At 35.9% G+C, this 17916-nt stretch overlaps 3 protein-coding genes and 1 long non-coding RNA gene across 5 annotated transcripts in view; 1 reads left to right on the top strand and 3 right to left on the bottom strand.

Moving 5' to 3' along the window:
* Positions 1 to 3386, top strand: part of LOC140045161 (uncharacterized) — a 57792-nt gene extending 54406 nt beyond the window's left edge. For both annotated transcript variants that reach the window (XM_072089938.1, XM_072089939.1), the window contains exon 15: positions 20 to 3386. In XM_072089938.1, coding sequence (XP_071946039.1) covers positions 20 to 217 — 198 coding nt within the window. In that variant the 3' untranslated portion in view covers positions 218 to 3386. The remainder of the gene's footprint in view (positions 1 to 19) is intronic.
* LOC140044265 (C-type mannose receptor 2-like) lies at positions 3364 to 11633 on the bottom strand. Its single transcript, XM_072088743.1, has 18 exons — positions 11537 to 11633; positions 11182 to 11424; positions 10740 to 11000; positions 10341 to 10457; positions 9980 to 10222; positions 9580 to 9834; positions 9013 to 9129; positions 8652 to 8900; positions 8249 to 8488; positions 7361 to 7618; positions 7071 to 7187; positions 6600 to 6842; positions 6243 to 6500; positions 5995 to 6111; positions 5579 to 5827; positions 4898 to 5146; positions 4580 to 4702; positions 3364 to 3678 (listed from the first exon to the last, which is right to left on the bottom strand). The coding sequence occupies exons 1-18, from the start codon at positions 11631 to 11633 to the stop codon at positions 3665 to 3667; spliced, it is 3450 nt and encodes a 1149-aa protein (XP_071944844.1). The 3' UTR covers positions 3364 to 3664.
* A 1115-nt stretch (positions 11634 to 12748) lies between these two features.
* On the bottom strand, positions 12749 to 14999 carry LOC140044264 (C-type mannose receptor 2-like). Its single transcript, XM_072088742.1, has 5 exons — positions 14900 to 14999; positions 14438 to 14695; positions 13759 to 13875; positions 13243 to 13485; positions 12749 to 13053 (listed from the first exon to the last, which is right to left on the bottom strand). Exons 1-5 carry the CDS (start codon positions 14997 to 14999, stop codon positions 12749 to 12751), a joined length of 1023 nt encoding a protein of 340 aa, XP_071944843.1.
* Positions 15000 to 16604: 1605 nt separating this feature from the next.
* Positions 16605 to 17361, bottom strand: LOC140043816 (uncharacterized). The gene is made up of 3 exons (XR_011844412.1): positions 17263 to 17361; positions 16826 to 17068; positions 16605 to 16686 (listed from the first exon to the last, which is right to left on the bottom strand). It is a non-coding gene; the product is annotated as an uncharacterized lncRNA (long non-coding RNA).
* Between the last annotated feature and the right edge of the window lie 555 nt (positions 17362 to 17916).

The raw sequence follows: 17916 nt of genomic DNA, 5'->3' as shown, positions 1-17916 counted from the left end.
TTTAGGATTTTTTTTTCAGATGTCTATAGAAAAATGTCACAAAGCCTTAAAAGCATCAGATGGAAATATTGAAGAAGCAGTTAAAAGGTTGAAAGTGGAACACCTATCATTAACATATTTTACAGAGAGGCAAAAATGCAAAGAGATGTTAGAAGATTGTAATTGGGACTTGGAAAAAGCAGGAGATGCTCTTTTGGGGTCACCAAGTAGAAGGTAGCTAAGTTAGTTTTCTAAGAAGTTGGAAATTCTAAAAGATTGAAATGGTGCTTAGAGTTTTATATTCAGATGAAAGTAAGGTTATGTGATGTGCATATTGTACATTATTGTATATTTTATACAAAAAGAAAACAGGAACATTATTTAAGATTATTTTTTATGTTATGTTTTTATGTAGTGACTTTTGTGAACTACCTGGAATCTGGAAAACCTGTAGATGTAAATTTTGTTTAGTTACAAAAATCTTTCTTACTAATAATCCTGAAACCAGACTTTCCAGGAAAAAAATGTTTCTGGGCCAGCCCAAGGTTCCCAGATTTGGTAGTGTGGCTGTATTTAATTTGTGTAAAAGCTTTTAAGAGACCTCAACACAAAGCAGACTTCTGTTCTGTTTATAGTATGTTTTTGTTCATTATATTGTTATTCCTTACACAACTACATTTGCCTGGTGATACTTCTCTACTATACGGTGAGCACGCTTCCTTGCAGATGCAGATCCAATCCCACAGAATGCATGAGCTCCTCTCCAGTTCCCAGCTGCCATCCTTTTTCACCATCACTCTGGATCTGCCTCTGTATGGTTTAATTTTGAGATACACTATTTTAGAGCAGCTAGCAAACAGACTTTGCTGGGATTTCTTATTCTGCACTTTGGTTAGATTGGCAATTAACTTAAGGTGTTGGTTTCTGGACATATAACAGTTCTTTAATCTTGGCCTGTTTATGGTTTAATCAAAATATTTTGTAATGGTGCTGATACGTTACCAATTAATAATATGTCAATACATACTGAAGTGTTAGATAGAGTAGAACTCATATTAAAGTTGACACCTTTGCGACCCAGCAAAGTGTCCCCGTAATAGGGATGTCCACTGCATAGAGGTTTCTCAATTAAGGGGTTAATCTACCATAATACTATTATACTTAAAATTGTTTCTAAGCATATTGGTATATGCTGCAAAGTTTTAAAAGATAGCAAGTTTCTTCAGAATCTTGTTAATATCAATGATTTGACTATAATGTAGAAGTAAAAGACTTATGTTGATATATTACCAATATTTTAATTTATTAAATTATGTTTTAAAGGTGTTTGTTCCAACATTTTACTCATTTAAGTTTCAATGTCTTATTTACTTCAATGGTTAAGTATAAGCAATTATGTACCAAATTTTAATTTGTTTAGAAAAATATAATCATAGAACTAAATGACTAGTAACATTCTAAATAGTAAATGTTGTTTATAATAAAGTGATCATCAATGTAAGTCATTAAGTTGACATTTTCGACGACCTCCGACCTAAGCAAATCATGTGTCATTGGTCAAATAAAATCAAGTTGAGGAATAGAATTAAGAATTAATTTCTCCGAGGTCCAAAAATTGAAAAAAACGTTTGCTAGGTCTGGTTGTTTTTTTTTGTCTTTTTAAAATGGTAATATCTACCAGATTTTATATTGTAAATGGTACTACTTTTATCATATTTCAGTCTTCGTATTTATGCTATCTATTGGGTTTAAAGCAATACCATTATGTACCATGACTGGCCCATGCAGATACATGCCCACTCACTAACGTGTTGGGCTTTGTGTATCACACTTTGTATGTATTGATCACAGGTTCTTGGGATTCTTCCTGTTCATAGTTGCTGAAACCTTGTTATAAAAAAGTAATAAAAGATATATATATTGACCTTGTAAAACTGAAATAAGCTTAAGCTCTGTCTACACTATCAAACTAGTTTGACCAACAGAAAGAGTGATGTGCCCAAATACGGTAGTGATATGACGTCATCGTGTCCATATATTGGAAACATCACATTTTTGTTGTCACACAAAGTTGGATAGTGTAGACAGAGCATTTAGCCAATCTTGTCTCAAACTGTATTCATGTGTTCAATTATTTTTCATGTTTTATCTTACTTTCCAATTAAACAGTAATTCAATCATTCCTTTAGATGACATTGGTCTTTTGTGTGTAAAACTGCCAACAATTAATAGGATTTTTTAAACTTGGAGTTTTATTAACCGATTTCTTGATAGTACTTTAAACAAAGTCAGTTATCTGTTTATTATTGTATTACCTGCTAATTTTTACATGTCAATTATATTATAACTATGCTGTAACGTTAAACATTATAATGCATTAACTATTAAGCTTGGTTTCCACCAGTACGCAACGCAAGTAATTCGACCAATCACGACGCTATGGATCATCATAAATCCCATTGTGATTGGTCAAATTACATTGCTCTTGCGTTCTTGTGTTGTGTTCTAGTGTGAACCAGGCATTAACACACAGCATCTTGATACATACAGTATAACTAACTATTTAATTTATCAAAGAGGTACATCATGTATTCATTTTACTTAACTCATTCTAAACTCTAATACTATCTTATATCATATGGTATTCATCAATTATATTCTAAATATTAATAAATTGTATTCATATTATTATATTCATAATTCCCTCCGTGTTTTTTATATCTCTATGGGAAATCTTCAAACTTACCAATGTCTTTAGTTTCTATATGTTTGAAATAAATCGTACATTTTGTATCAGAATAGTTGCTCCACTCCACCAAAAGCTACCGAACTCCTGTCCGTAGCTATACTCTATATTATAGTCCCAGAAATCATGATGTGAAAACATTACATACAGTACATTCATGTATTCAAGTGTGTAACATTAGTAATCGTAAGTATGTTTCACCTTTAATAGAAATCGGAATCTTGAAAGTATGAGGTGCCATAAGCAGCAATAAAACAAGTGTCTGTGCTGTAAAATGTATGTTTAACACACTGCTCATGGCACCCCATAATGAAGGGAAAATAGAATAAGAAATCCGGAAAATGTAGATACAGTATAATAATAATATACAGTAATCAGTACGCAATACAAAAATTAGTAGAAACTACAAAAATATACTAACATTATTTTAATTAGTAAACATGTATATACTGTACTTAAGAATAATTAAGTTTAAATCTAAGTAACATGAAATAGTTTTTAAAACCAGTCTTCGTTTATCATTGGTTCAATTGTGTTAGTCTGCGTAAGGTCACATGTTACACACACACCAATGATTGTTCTGTATATAAGTAAGTTCGGTATATGCAGTTTCCTAGGGTGCGTACGTTGGTTCTTTTTAAATAAACAACAGTGATATATATATATTTGGTATAATGAATTGTTGTACTGTCTATAATGCTTGGTTCAAACTAGCAAGCGCAACGTAAAAGTGATTTGACCAATCACGAGCGATGGATTATTGGAACTCTTGTCTGTCATTGGTCAACTCGCTTACGTCCATGCATTGCGTCTCTGGTGATGTCTACAGACGCGTCAAACTACTGCTTGTGACGTCACGAAGTACATAACAAGAGTATACGAATCAGCTTGAGTCGCTATGTGATTCCTAAAGCAAGCTGACAGACTATGTAGATCATTTTACCCACCAATATCTGAAGAAAAAAACACAAGTAGGCCTATTTGAATTGCTACATTATAATTGAAGTTCTTTTTATCTTTGATGTTTCACATTCTCTAATATAATATTAATTGAATGGTTGTGTTGATTTCATACATTCACTAAAATGTCAGTGCGCCTTTCACTCGTTTGGTGGATTGTATAATGTTCAAAATAAATTAATTGTAAAATTGCTTAAATGGGCTTAGATAAAAGGGTAAGATTTATCAAACATGCTTAGCAGCAAAAAGTAATAATAATTAGTATTAGTATTATTAGTATTGGGTTTTCAAAATAGCAATTTTACTAATCTAGCATTAACATTTAGATGATCATGTTTTGTAAATAAAGCCTCAGTTTTGAACATCTTTGAACTACCGCCGCCAACAACGAAGCTTCAGCTGAAATACAGTTTTGCATCATTGTGATGGCGATTACGAACGATATACATAACACGTGTTCACAATTTTTTTAGAAAGCACAGTATGCTATTAAAAGATATTGTCTGAACAATTGCGCGCAAAACAACTGTTCATTAATTATTATTATTAGTGTTTACGCCATGTTTGTTATTCAGTTAAATTAAATATAGGCACTGCGCAGGAGGTTAATGTGGTGTTCCAGGTTAAGCATACCGTAAAGAGGTTTTGCGACACCGAAAGAGCTACCGTACCGCGACACGAGGGTTATATCGGCGGCCATCGAATTGTTGGTAAGTAGGCCTAGTTAATGTATCCATTTCAACAACTATGGCATTATTACTATTGATTGCGACTTTTCTTCTGTATCAGTGTGCAAACTGGAATTTTGAAAAGAAGGTCTTTACTTTTATGGAGACTTAATAAGCCACTGTACGACTACTGTCTCGGACTAATAATAGGCCTACTAGCCCGTACCTATTTCGCATATAGTCGGTAACTTTGTCGTGCAGTACTGGTCCACCCATTTTCCATTCTCAGGTCTCAATGATAGACAGGCTTCTCCGTCTTTATATTTTCGAGGTTGTGAACTGTCCCAATCTGAAATAACAATTGTGATTTTTATTCATGCAGCTCGGCTCACTTTAAAGTGTAGGCCTATAAGACTGTGTAACTAGGGAAGAGTGCAATTAGCGTAATTTCACTCTTCCCTGGTGTAACTCCAAGTATGAGAGCATGACATTTTTCAGATATCGATTTTATTAGTTAGCTTTATTAGTATTCAGTTTTACTAACATTCATAGTCTGCAATACCCCGTCCATCTTGCCATTTCCAACCATTTTCTGGTGTGTATCGCAAGCCTGCATACGCTTTGTCGTTTTCCATTATGCTCTGAAAGTTAACAGAGAGAAAATCGTTTTCTTCCTGGCTGTGAATGTCTACTAGTGAACCTCCTATCTCTTGACATTTAGATGCCTGCCCGTCAAATGTATTTTTGGTTGATATGTAAATGTAACAACTGTTCAGGTATCCGATCTCGCACTCTGAATTAAAAAGAAACAGTCCACAATGTTTTACAAAAGATGTTACGTCATGGATGGATATGGTATTACATTCTTTTAAAAAAATACGTACTGAGACTGGAAGTAAGACTGACCAATATAGTCGACCGTAAAAATGAACATAATTACGTATTTAAAAGGGGAAATGTGTAAGACACGTTTGGCTACCAGGATTTAACTGTAGATCATTTGTATGATCACTCTCTGGTTAGATGTCTTTATAAAGCTTTGGTCCCACTAGCAACATAATGCAAGGACTTAGATCACGTGATTGGTGAGATCGTTGCTCTTACGTCATTACTTTGCGACATAGTGGAAGCTGATGGTTAAAGCTAATCCTAATGAGCAATACAATAACTAAACAATGGATTTCTTAACATTTGGAGGATGATTGACACTGGTGGGTATACATACCTTCTACCGTTACAGAGAAAGAACACGATGCCGTCATTAAACTTTCAACCAGTACCCCTTCACACGTCACAACTGTTGTTCCAATTGGAAACACTGCTCCTGGTGGATAGTTGCAAGTTACTGCTGCATACCTCTCAAAGATTGGATCCACCAGCTGTGGTATAGTGTAAGTAACAATTTTGCCGAAGCTGCCTTGTTTGATTATTGTGGTGATGTCCGCCGTGCAAGATAATCTCAAAGGGTATATTTCTGTAAGCAAAAACAATATCAGTCAAAAATGTAAAGCGACAAAAATGGTTCAGAAGTTTTAATACTTTATCGTTTGAGACACTGTGTTCTCGTAGTCTTTGGCACGATATCGCATGCTGATAATCTTTATATAAATTTACCTAAATTTGAGATTTATTATAACTTACCAAGTTCACAAATCGCCCTGTTTTTAGAATCACAGCTGACATCTTTCCATTGGCCACTCGTTTTCATTGTGACGCAATTTTCATCTGAATCTCCGTTTGGTTCTCCAGATGCCCAGTCTTTGTGTAGAAACAGAAGAACGTTGTTAAAGAAGCATTGGCAACGTGTGATTGGAGAGAAAAAACAAAAGTAATCTGCACAACTTTATTGTGATTTATAGGCCTACTTGGTGTAACAAAATGGAACTTACCTTGGAAGCCGATTTCTGTCAATATTGTATCATCAGCAATCCACCTCCAAGAGTTCTCCATTTCGATGTCATTTAGACCGATAAATGCAGATGAACCTAACAAATCGTTTTGAAGGAATGTGACGTGGTCCCTTTCTGCCTTTGAGTCTATGGATACCAGATCGGCGTTTTCTGCTATACATGAATCACGTGATGATTCAAAAACTTGCTTGGTAGTTATGAAGCTGTAGCAACTAAATTCGAAGGCTGTTTCGCAAGCTGAAAAGTTTGAAAGAAGAAACACCAGTAATGATGTTTTTATTAAAATGTGTTGAATTGAATGAACTTGGTGATCCGTAACCGGTATTTATAACTTACCAACAATGTTAACGCTAAATGAACACGTGGCTTGCTCTGATTCGTCAAATGTGGCTCTGCATGTGACGTCTGTTTCACCAGTTAAAAACTCCGATCCAGACATAGGCTTACACGTGACTTCCATTTTGCGGTTGTTTGGATCAGTAGCTACTGGCGTGTCCCATGATACAGTAGCGCCATTTACTCGTGGGTCTGTGTGGATGACAATGTCACCTGAACATGTCAAGTACGCATATGTAGTACCTGTGAACAATCGTAAACAATACAAACGTTTAACGTATGGCTTAGGATAGCAGTTATTAATGTTGTCAACTTCGGCTTTTCATTACACGCTGTTGTACTACTTTGTTCGGTTCGTCAACGTTGGCGTTACATAGAATGTCACGTTGCAGCCACACATGTTTCAGGTGTAATGGAATTACGTTTTATTAAATAGAAGTAAAATAGTATCTATTAGATATCTCAACCTACTTGCTTCACAGATAGCTTCCGAATCACGTGTGCAAAGGTTGTCACTCCATTGACCATCACTGAGGATAAACCCACAGTCTTGGTTGTTAGAGTTGTCTGGTTCTCCTTCCTTCCAATCTATCAAATAAGTAGTAAAAGTAAAATTATGCAATAAGTGATTTAATATCTCGTTTAAAAACTCTCTCATTAAACATGCTACTGTGACGATGTGCGGCGGCGGACTGTCGGAGTCAGAGGCCAACTAACAGTTTTAGAACAACAGTGTTTAAAAGCAAATCAATTTTATTCACATGTAAAACTGTTGGCGAGTCGATCTCCATTTATCCAAACCCAGTCTCCTTCAACTTCGCTATCTTCCATTCCAATTAGCATCGATACCACGCCTGGCATCTCCATCTCAATTGTACTGGTGATGTACTCGTTCTCTTCCCTTGTCTCAATCACCAGTAGATCAGCTCCGATCTCCTGGCATGCTGATCTCGACTCAGAAAACGTCCTCTTTTCATTGATGAAAATGTAACAGTTGAATTGGAACCGGTTATCACACGCTGAATTGAGTATAAAATAGAAACATGGTTATTGGCCAAATACGTTTTAAATGTGGCATAGAACTCATCTTTAGTGTGGTAACGGTTAAGCTAGCTTGCTATAATGAACATACTGAAAAAGCTATTTGTGACACAATGGAATTGGAGGGTCACACCATTCCCGGTTGCGATTTTTTTTTTCGTACATAAGTTGGGGACCCCATGTGAAAGATAGCCGAACTACTTCCTAAATATAACTAAACCTAACCCTCTTAATAATCTGTCTCTCACTATAAAGTAAAAGAAGTAGCTCATGGGAATCGAACCCCATACATCGACATGTAAAGATAGTCTTATCCACTCGACTACACAGACGGCTCGACAGAAATCGTTTGCATTAGCGAATTGTAGTTAGCTTAATTCTTACGTCACACCTTATTGATATGACTAATGAATATTCATGTTTATTTTGTGACGTTTGACGAGGGGTCCCCAACTTATGTACGAAAAGAAATATCGCTTCCCGGTTAGGTCGTTTTTCTGCTTTTGACCCTCTTCAGCATTCTGCTTCTATTGTGTTGTCTACTTATTTGTTAAAACAAAACAAATAAAACATGGTATGTTGCCTTATATACAGTAATACCAGTTTACCTGTCACAGTTACTGAAAAGCTGCAAGAAACTTGAGTGCCATCTGTAGTTGCTACACACTCTACAGTGCTGTCTCCTAATGGAAACTCTGAATTTACGGGAGGATCGCAGACGATGTCAAATTCTCGCTTAAGGACATCATCCACCACTGGAGATTCCCAAACAACTTTTGCAGACGATGTTCGTTCTCTGGCAAAAGCGGCAGCACTCGTTGGACACACTAAAATAGGCGTTGGTGCAACTAGTAAAGAAAAGCTCTTTTATCAGAATAAATGATAAATTATTTATTTGTAGCTACTTAAAATGTCTTTATTTTAATAATTATTTATATCTTAGATATTTTGGAAGCCTGTTTCATATTTTCTTGAAAATCTCGTGTTGTACATTTCTTTTTTAAAACTTACCTTCCACCGTGACCGTAAAAGAACAGTAAGCCGTAAGTATACTGCTGTCTGGAACACCCCCGCACGTTACAATAGAAGAACCAAGTGGAAATTCTGTTCCTGATTCTGGTTCACACGTAATAGTCACCTCACGTTGCTGATCAGGATCTACCAACACTGGTGTACTGTAATCTACTAAACCAACAGTTTCACTTTCGCTGATTAGTTTGGTTAGGTCGTCTGGACAGGATAATTGCAGTTTTGGAATATCTGTAAAGAACAGGAAATTAGATTCTTGTTATTTTCCGTAAAAAGATCATTCATTTCATTATGCAGCATACCTAATATGTTTGTGTGAGATGTTAACATTGTGACGGTATACCCAATTCACAGATAACTCTGTTCTGTAAATCACAACTGACATCTTTCCATTGTCCACTCGTTTTCATTGTGACGCAGTTTTCACCTGAATCTCCGTTTGGTTCTCCAGAGGCCCAGTCTACAAGAACAAAAGTGTATCTGTACAACTCTTGGTAATATGGGTAAATGAATTGTTCGGTCCCACACACTACAGTATATATTATGTTTCCTACAAATCATGATTTGTAAAGACAGACTTTGTTTGCGAAAGACAAATAACGGTTTCGTTTATAGTTTTAAAAAAAAGAAACATTGTTTGTCTTGAAAGACGAGACAATAGTTTGTAAAAGCCAAACAATTATTTGGCAAAAAAATGTCAAACCATGCATTGTTGTTTACAAGAAATGTTAATATATCAGACGGTGCTCCGTAAATTTGATTTAGCCTAATTTTCATAAGGCTAGACATTCCAGGTATCATAATCATTTTTTTTAGTTTAAATGCAACTTTTAATTAAAGCATTTACTACTAAATGAAGAATCTAAAATTAATTAAATAAGTAATGTAAAACATTGTCTGCAGAACAAACCTTGGAAATCATCTTGGTGAAATGCTAAGCCATCTATCCACTGCCACGTCCCTTCTTGATCGATGTCATTCAGACCAATTAATGCGGATGACCCAAGGTACTCGTTCTGAAGAAAAGAAATGTAGTCTCTTTCAGCTTCTGTTTCTATGGTCACAAGGTCCGCATTCTCTGCTTTGCACAGGTCACGTGAATCTTGAAAGGTCTTTTTAGAGGTCATGAACTTATAGCAACTTCCTTCAAACGTGGTTTCGCAAACTGAAACAACACAACATATACTTGATTCTGTTTTATCGTTTACACTTTTGGGATCTTGTCACATGGGAGGTAATGTCTGTGCCTAAAGTATTGTGTGGATAATTTAAACGAATATGACGTCACATGGCAGGTATTCGTAACTTACCAATAATTTCGACATTGAATGAACATATTGCTTGCTCTGAGTCCTCGTAAAGAGCTATGCAAGTCACTGATGTAACACCAAGTAGAAAATCTGATCCAGAACTCGGTTCGCATTTTACCGTCATTTCACGATTATTCGGATCAACAACGACTGGCGTATCCCATGATGCAGCTGCACCGGTAACACTTGAATCTATTTCGATCCTGATGTCGCCTGGACAATTCATATATGCGTACATAGTATCTAAAAAGGAAAACATTCCAACTTTCAAATAATTATATTTGTACTACTGTAGCCTTAGGTCGATCTATTGTTTGAAATTGTATAAATTATGAAGATATGATAGATTATTATATCTTACTTTTTTCACAAATAGATGGAAAATCTCTGCTGCACAGATTATCTGTCCATAAACCATCATCAAAAATTAACCCACAATCTTGGTCGTTTAGATTATCTGGTTCTCCTTCCTTCCAATCTGTTGACGGAAAAGCAAACATGTTATGTACGGTAATCATTTTATAATATTTGTACAACTTAAACTGTAAGATAAACCGTTCCTAAAACATAGTGTACTAATCAAGAATACTCATGTTTCTGTGCGTACACGGAATATCTTCCTAGTATCTACTAGCAAATATGAACAAACTCCGAATCTGGCAAGATAGGTTTTCCAAAGTTTGGTAGTGTAGACAAGTTAACAAAGTTTGCTGTGTCCCTAAAAGGCCTAATTAATAAGGAAACACAAATGTTCATATACTTTTAAACGCATCCTCTCCAACAATATCGCCATGGATCCATTTCCAAACACCTTCAACGTCTCTATCGTCCATTCCAATGTATACCATATTAGCATCTGGCACCTCATCAGCCATTCTAGATGTGATAAAAGAGTTCTCCTCTACAGAGTCAATAACAAGAAGGTCAGCTCCAATTTCTTGACATCCTGTTTTGGATTCGAAAAATGTCATCTTTGACGTCACAAAAACGTAACAGCTGAACTCTAGCCTAATATCGCATGCTACAAACAAACAATATGAAAATGAAATAGCATTATAAGTGATGACATGAGGGTTCTTATAGGCCTAAAATTACGGTATGGTGTTTGACGCAATGGCGTGGTATATTATACAATTTTGTATTATACGATTGATTTACCATAGACAGGTTCTACACTGTTACTGAAGAATAAAAGTGTGTACCTGTTACTATAACGGGAAAACTGCATTCTATCGTTAAACCATCCTCAAATGTTGCTGCACACGTGACGTTCGTTTCCCCTAATTGGAATTGTGAATTCGCCTCCTGGTCGCAGACGATGTAAAAACTTTTGCCATTTGCGTCATCGATTATTGGAGATTCCCAGACGACTGTTGCAGACGAGGTTCCTTCTCTGGCAAAAGCAGTTGCTCTTTCTGGACACGTGATTGTTGGAATATACTCAACTATAACGAAAAATCATATTATATAATTAATCACGCTTTCTGATATATAATATTTATAATCTTCTATAACATTTATTAAAAGATTTTAGTTCATTGATTTCCTAAAACTTGCCTTCTATCGTAACCGAAAAAGAACAAAACACAGTAAGAATGCTGCCATCCGGGACAGCACCACATGTCACATTGGTCACACCGATGTCAAAGGTCATTCCAGATAGAGTGGTACAATCTATTGATAGATCTCTTTGCTCTGAATCTACTAATTGTGGATCACTATAATAGACAATCTGTCCCGATTTTCTTTGACTAACTTGTTCCTGAATATCACTCGGACATTGCAGCCGTAAGTTTGACATCTCTGAAAGAATTTGGAAAACAAATCATATCTGGCCTAAGAAGCATATGTATATCTAATACTTTCATTAGAAATGATTACAATTACTTTATATAACTTGCATAACTGACCAACTATGGCCACGAATGATGAACTTGCATATTGTATGATTGTTGTATTACGTAATATATGACAATTTGAAGTCGAAACATAATAGCACCGGAAATTTGGCGCAATCGTTTATTCTTAATGAATATTTTTAGGTAACTAACCGATTATCCTGAAATGGATGCTGTTACTGTTAGACGCCTCATGAATATGTATAAACGTATTATTATTACGTTTGAAACGAAACCTGACTACATTATAGCGATGGAGGTAAAAAATATGAAAAACGAGTTCTAATAAAATCACAAGCAACCAACTAATTAAGATTGTATTGTAAGTAATACGGTATGCTGACTGGGGAGTGGTTATCTGCGGAACATTGTTACTTTTTATTTGGTTTAACTTGAAAATAATTGAAACCTACAGTAGGATTCCTACCTAATTCACATATCGCTCTGTTCTGTGCGTCACATTGAACATCTTTCCATTGTCCACTTGTTTTCATAAGAACGCAATCTTCACCCGGATCTTTGTTATTTGGTTCTCCTGATGCCCATTCTTGGAATATAAAATCAGATTTAAACTGTGTTTTAGTAATAATGTTTATAGACGAATACAATTAGAACACTTACTGAATCATACCAACAAAAAAGACAGTTAAATATATTTTAGTTTGTATGTAGGATCATTGAAAACACAACAGGAAAATAGACTTCAAATGGACTCAGTATTTTATTGTTGTAGTATTTTCCAACGCAATTTTACGTACGTCAGCCTTTTTTTGTCGAATAAGCTGGGTATAGGCACATTCAGCTTGAACGGTGTCGAGCTCCACACCAACCCCGCCCCCGCACCACAGTTGTAATAGGCCCCCAACATGCGTTACCCCAACATATGCCCCTTATTCAATTCTGAGGCAATATGTAAGTCACCTTGAAATTGATCTTGTAATAAGGAACCACCGTCAATCCATGTCCATGACCCCTCATTGTCGATGTCATTCAATCCGATCAGTGCAGACGATTGAAACGTTTCGTATTGAACGTTCAGAACAAAGTCCCTTTCTTTCTCGGTCTCTATAGTGACGAAATCAGCATCGTCTGCTCTGCACAGATCACGTGATTGTTGGAACGTTTGCTTAGAACTTATCAATTTGTAACAACTCGCTTCGAATGATATGTCGCAAACTAAATGAAACAATGAAAAATGCCAGTGTGGTAACATTCATGCCGGAGAAAAAAAGAAATGTATTGCTGTACAAAGTACAAACTATTAAAACTTGTATTTAAAGTTTATGTTCCATTAGTACATCATGCGCAATTGCTGTTGGTTATAAAATATAATTACTTATTTCTTATTACTTAACAAATACTCACCGAAGACATCAACACTAAATGAACATAACGCTTCTTCTGATTCGTCAAATATTGCTCTACACGTCACTATCGTTTGACCAATCAAAAACTCCGAACCAGTGATGGGTTCGCAAATCACTTGCATCTCGCGATTGTAAAGATCATTCACTACTGGTGTATCCCATGATGCAGTAGTACCAGTCACCAGGTTATCAACATAAACTACAACGTCATTTGGGCATTGCATGTAAGCATATGTAGTTTCTAGAAATAGAAATGCGAAAATAATGATTTAACATTGGTTTTATTTGTGCATCATTTATGAATATCGTATAAGTATTACAAAGACAAAATTCAAATCTAATAATATGAAGCTTTCGATTTGAAACAAGCTATGCATACATACACCACATAATTCAATTCATAGCTGATGTTCACATGATGCTTTCATTTAAACAATTTAATTGAGAGAAGACTTGCTGAACTAAATTACGTAAGGCTATTTAATCCGTACTGGCTAGCTAAGCTAGTTCTTACTTTTCTCACAGATAGATTCAATATATCTGTTGCACAGGTTATCACTCCATTGGCCATCTTGAAGAATCACACCACAGTCTTGATTATCATCGTTATCTGGTTCTCCAGTTTTCCAATCTATAACATAATATTGAATATTTTCATTTTATATAATCATTACAGAATACTGTTTTTATGGGGGGGGGGGGGGGGTGTTTCAGATAATTTTCAAACTACGAAAATTTACTAATAAAATAGTTGGAAACGTGATGTGATCATCAACACACGATGGAACAAAATGCTAACACGATGGTACTTGTAGTATGTGAAGACCTCAGCCGGAGGAAAAAGGACCACCATCTTACAAATGTAAGATACTAGTAATGGTGTATTATATTTATTTGCAGTACAAAAAAGGAAATGACAATAAACTTCATAATCTGTTATTAAGAAAAGAAGTAAAACAAATTGGAAAAATCGTGAAGACGACGAGATTACTTAATTATAAAAGGTGTAATACCAAATCATAGTATTTAGTTGAGGTTAATTTAGTATTATTATGTTGGCAAGCTAAATTAAATTCATTACAGGGCAATATATTATGTTATAGCACTACGGCCAGTCCTTATACTCAGTGGATACCCATATTAACGGAACACTTTTAATCAAGGTGTCTCCGTAATATTTTTTTAAAACTTACTTAGAAAGTCATCACCAACGTTTTCACCATTGATCCATTTCCAGTTGCCTTCAGTGTCCTTGTCATCCATACCAAAATATACAAAAACTACCTTTGGAAACTCAACGGCTAGTCTGTCCGTTATAAAGGAATTTTCGTTTACTGAATCAATCACCAGAAGATCTGCTCCGATAGCTTGACACGCTTCTCTTGAATCAGAAAACTTTCGCAGCTCTTTCATGAAGACGTAACAGCTGAACTCAAATCGTATGTCACAAGCTAAGAGTATAAGATCAATAGGCGTATATTGGTGAAAAACAAAATGCTTTATCGTTCTTTATCGACTTGATAAATGTTGATACATTATATGAAAACTGCAGTCTCCTAGGTTCCACGAAATTAGCCTAATCTTTCGGGTGTTTCGACGTAACCAATAATATAGCAACATTTAATCAACAATATTTATAACATTTCATAACTTACCTGTCACAACTACCAGAAAACTACAAGACGTTGAAGCACCGTCTGCTGATGATGCGACACACGTGACATTGGTATCACCCAATGAGAACTGTGAATACATCTCGTGACTGCAAACGATATCAAAAGATCTTCCAAGAACGTCATTTACTACTGGGCTATCCCAAGAGACCTCGGAAGACGACGTTCCTTCTCTTGCAAATGCAGTTTCCTTTAAAGGGCATGTAATTGATGGAGTATCGGACACTGAGGGTGGAAAAAAAGAATTTAACATTTGGTATCTAGTTACTTTATTTCAGTCTTAAAGTCAATTTAAGGCTTGTTGATGATATGAATATGAATAGCGAGGTTGAGTAGAATGTCACGTATATGTCCATATATTTAAAATCAGGCTATCGATGCGTGGTCGATAATTTGAGTTAAAAAATAAACCGGTGTACCACGTGTTATGAGATTTTGAAAGTACTAGATAGAACCTACCTTCTACAGTCACTTCAAATGAACAAAAAACTTGAAGTATACTTTGTTCCGGTGTCCCAGTACACGTCACATTAGTTGTACCAATTGGAAAGAAGGTTCCAGAAGGAGGGGTACATGTTGCTGCCAGCGTACGAGGATCGTTGATAAGATCAGGAGCATCGTATTCAACAATTCCCCCTGATGCTGATTGACTTATGAGTACATTAATGCTACTTGGACATAACATCCGCAATATATTGAGTTCTGTAGGAATAATTGAGTACTATTAATTAGTTGAAATATATTTTGATTTGAACATTATGTTGGGTCAATAATATTCTGACGATTTTACAACATCTTTGACTTGTTAAAATAGCATGATACATACTCGTAATGAACACCCTAGTATAAATCTTACTTCCTATGTATGGCTGTTTATTCATTAGGTTACGTCATTCATTATTCAATCACGTATAACGGATTGTTACTAGCGCTTTCACAAAGAGATGACTATAGTACAGTAAAACTACGTTTTTTTAACTTTCTTATGACATATCCACATTACATTGGTTGAATGACTATGTTGCAAGTTGGTAGTCATATAGTCCAGGGTATGCAGCATAATGACAATATTGACCACACAAAATGCGTAAACGAAGTCACAACTTACATGCCTAAGCAAGCCATCCATCCATAACCATGAGACCACACATGCATAGGCTTAGTTATTTACTCGCCCGGGTAAGTTGTTTCGACCCACCACATTTAGAGGTACAGGTAGGCTATTTGTTGCCATGAAGCCAACCTGCGTAAATTACAAAGACTGCTTTGACTAAAACCTACCAATTTCACATATCGCTCTGTTTTGTGCGTCACATTGAACATCTTTCCATTGTCCACTTGTTTTCATAAGAACGCAATCTTCACCCGGATCTTTGTTATTTGGTTCTCCTGATGCCCAGTCTATTTTCCCAAACAGAAAGCAGTACATAATATTATGATGTAACTGTAAACAGAATAATGTTTGATAAACAATTGAAACTTTCGAAGGAGACAATTAAACAACATGAACAAACCTTGGAAGTCATTTTGTAACAGTGGTGAACCATCAATCCATCGCCACGAGTTCTCCACATCAATATCATTCAGACCAATTAAAGCAGACGAACTAAATTGATCATTTTGATGGACAGAGACAAAGTCTCTCTCGGCTTCTGTCTCTATTGCAACAAAGTCAGCATTAAGTGCTCTGCATAGATCACGTGACTTTTCAAACGTCTGCTTGGAGTTTATGAACTCGTAACAACTTGACATGAATGCTATATCACAAACTGATGAAAAAATGAACAAATTGTCTGTGTTTGTTAGTTGTGGTAGTTGAAGAATCGTTAGAACGACTGTAAAGTAAAGGAGTCAGACTAATCATTCTGCAATAATGTCGTCACATTGCGTAACAATGACGTAACGTACCCGTAACTTGAACATTGAATGAGCATGTAGCTTGTTCAGAATGCTCGTACATTGCTCTACACTTAACAGATGTTACACCAGTTAGAAACTCTGATCCAGAACTTGGTTCACACGCTACTTGCAGTTCCCGGTTGTTTGGATCAGTAACGACCGGGGTATCCCATGATGCAGTAGTTCCTGTCACCGTTTGATCGATGTGCACTTCAACGTCAGCAGGACAATTCATGAATGCATGTTCAGTACCTATTTATATATCTTGTAACGTTAGTTTATGTTTACCTAAGTTGTGATCATTGCGCATACTTAAACAATAATTTCAGTTACACTGATTTAATAGTTTCAGTGTGTTATTTGCGCGTGCGCATTAAGATCGTTATCCTATATTTATTGAGTCTATATAGGCCCGGCTTCCGCGTATTTTTGATTTCGTCACTTACTTGTTTCACAAATGGATGTACGTTCTCTTGAACAAAGATTGTCAGTCCACTGTCCATCGCTGAATATCAATCCGCAGTCTTGGTTATTTAAATTGTCTGGTTCTCCAGATTTCCAATCTGTTATTAAACACATAGTGTGTTACTGGCCAAGGTAGATATAAGTTGGAAAATGGAGGGGATATTCGTGACTACTAGACTACTCAACGGTAAATATAAACTCAATTTTAGATTTTCACACTTTTTTATGTAAAAAACAAAAACTCTTACGAGTAAATGAGTCTGCCACGTGTTCACCATTGCTCCAGATCCAGTCTCCTTCAGCCAGAATGTCATCCATGCCGATGTAGATTGACCCAGAGTCAGGTAGTTCAGACACTAGTTTGGAGACTATGTACTCGTTCTCCTCGAGTGATTCAATGACCAATAGCTCAGCACCAATCTCTTGACATGCAGCTTTTGAATCAGAGAATGTTTTCTTGGCGTCCATGAACACATAACAATGTGTCCCAAACCTATTCTCGCAGGCTGAAAAAGTTCGGGAAAAGTTAGAAATTTAGACCGCATTTTGGCTGAAATATTGCCAAGAGTTCGAAGATTTAAAGTCTTCCCCGTACAATTACGGTCATTTTTTTCCAATAACAAACATTTTTGTAT

The sequence above is a fragment of the Antedon mediterranea genome, chromosome 3 (assembly GCF_964355755.1).
Source record: "Antedon mediterranea chromosome 3, ecAntMedi1.1, whole genome shotgun sequence".
In the NCBI taxonomy this organism is placed as follows: domain Eukaryota; kingdom Metazoa; phylum Echinodermata; class Crinoidea; order Comatulida; family Antedonidae; genus Antedon; species Antedon mediterranea.
This window is presented reverse-complemented; position numbering and strand designations above follow the sequence as displayed.

Bases quoted from the DNA above. Each gene is read 5' to 3' on its own strand.
- LOC140044264 (XM_072088742.1), bottom strand. From the start codon at position 14,999: ATGTATTCACAGTTCTCATTGGGTGATACCAATGTCACGTGTGTCGCA. The intron at 14,696-14,899 runs GTAAGTTATGAA...TTATACTCTTAG, and splicing joins TTTTCTGGTAGTTGTGACAG to CTTGTGACATACGATTTGAG. The intron at 13,486-13,758 runs GTAAGAACTAGC...TTCTATTTCTAG, and splicing joins TGAATCTATCTGTGAGAAAA to AAACTACATATGCTTACATG.
- LOC140044265 (XM_072088743.1), bottom strand. From the start codon at position 11,633: ATGACCTTTGACATCGGTGTGACCAATGTGACATGTGGTGCTGTCCCG. The intron at 10,458-10,739 runs GTATATGAACAT...TTCCGTCAACAG, and splicing joins TGGAGAGGATGCGTTTAAAA to ATTGGAAGGAAGGAGAACCA. The intron at 7,619-8,248 runs GTAAACTGGTAT...TACTCAATTCAG, and splicing joins CTTTTCAGTAACTGTGACAG to CGTGTGATAACCGGTTCCAA.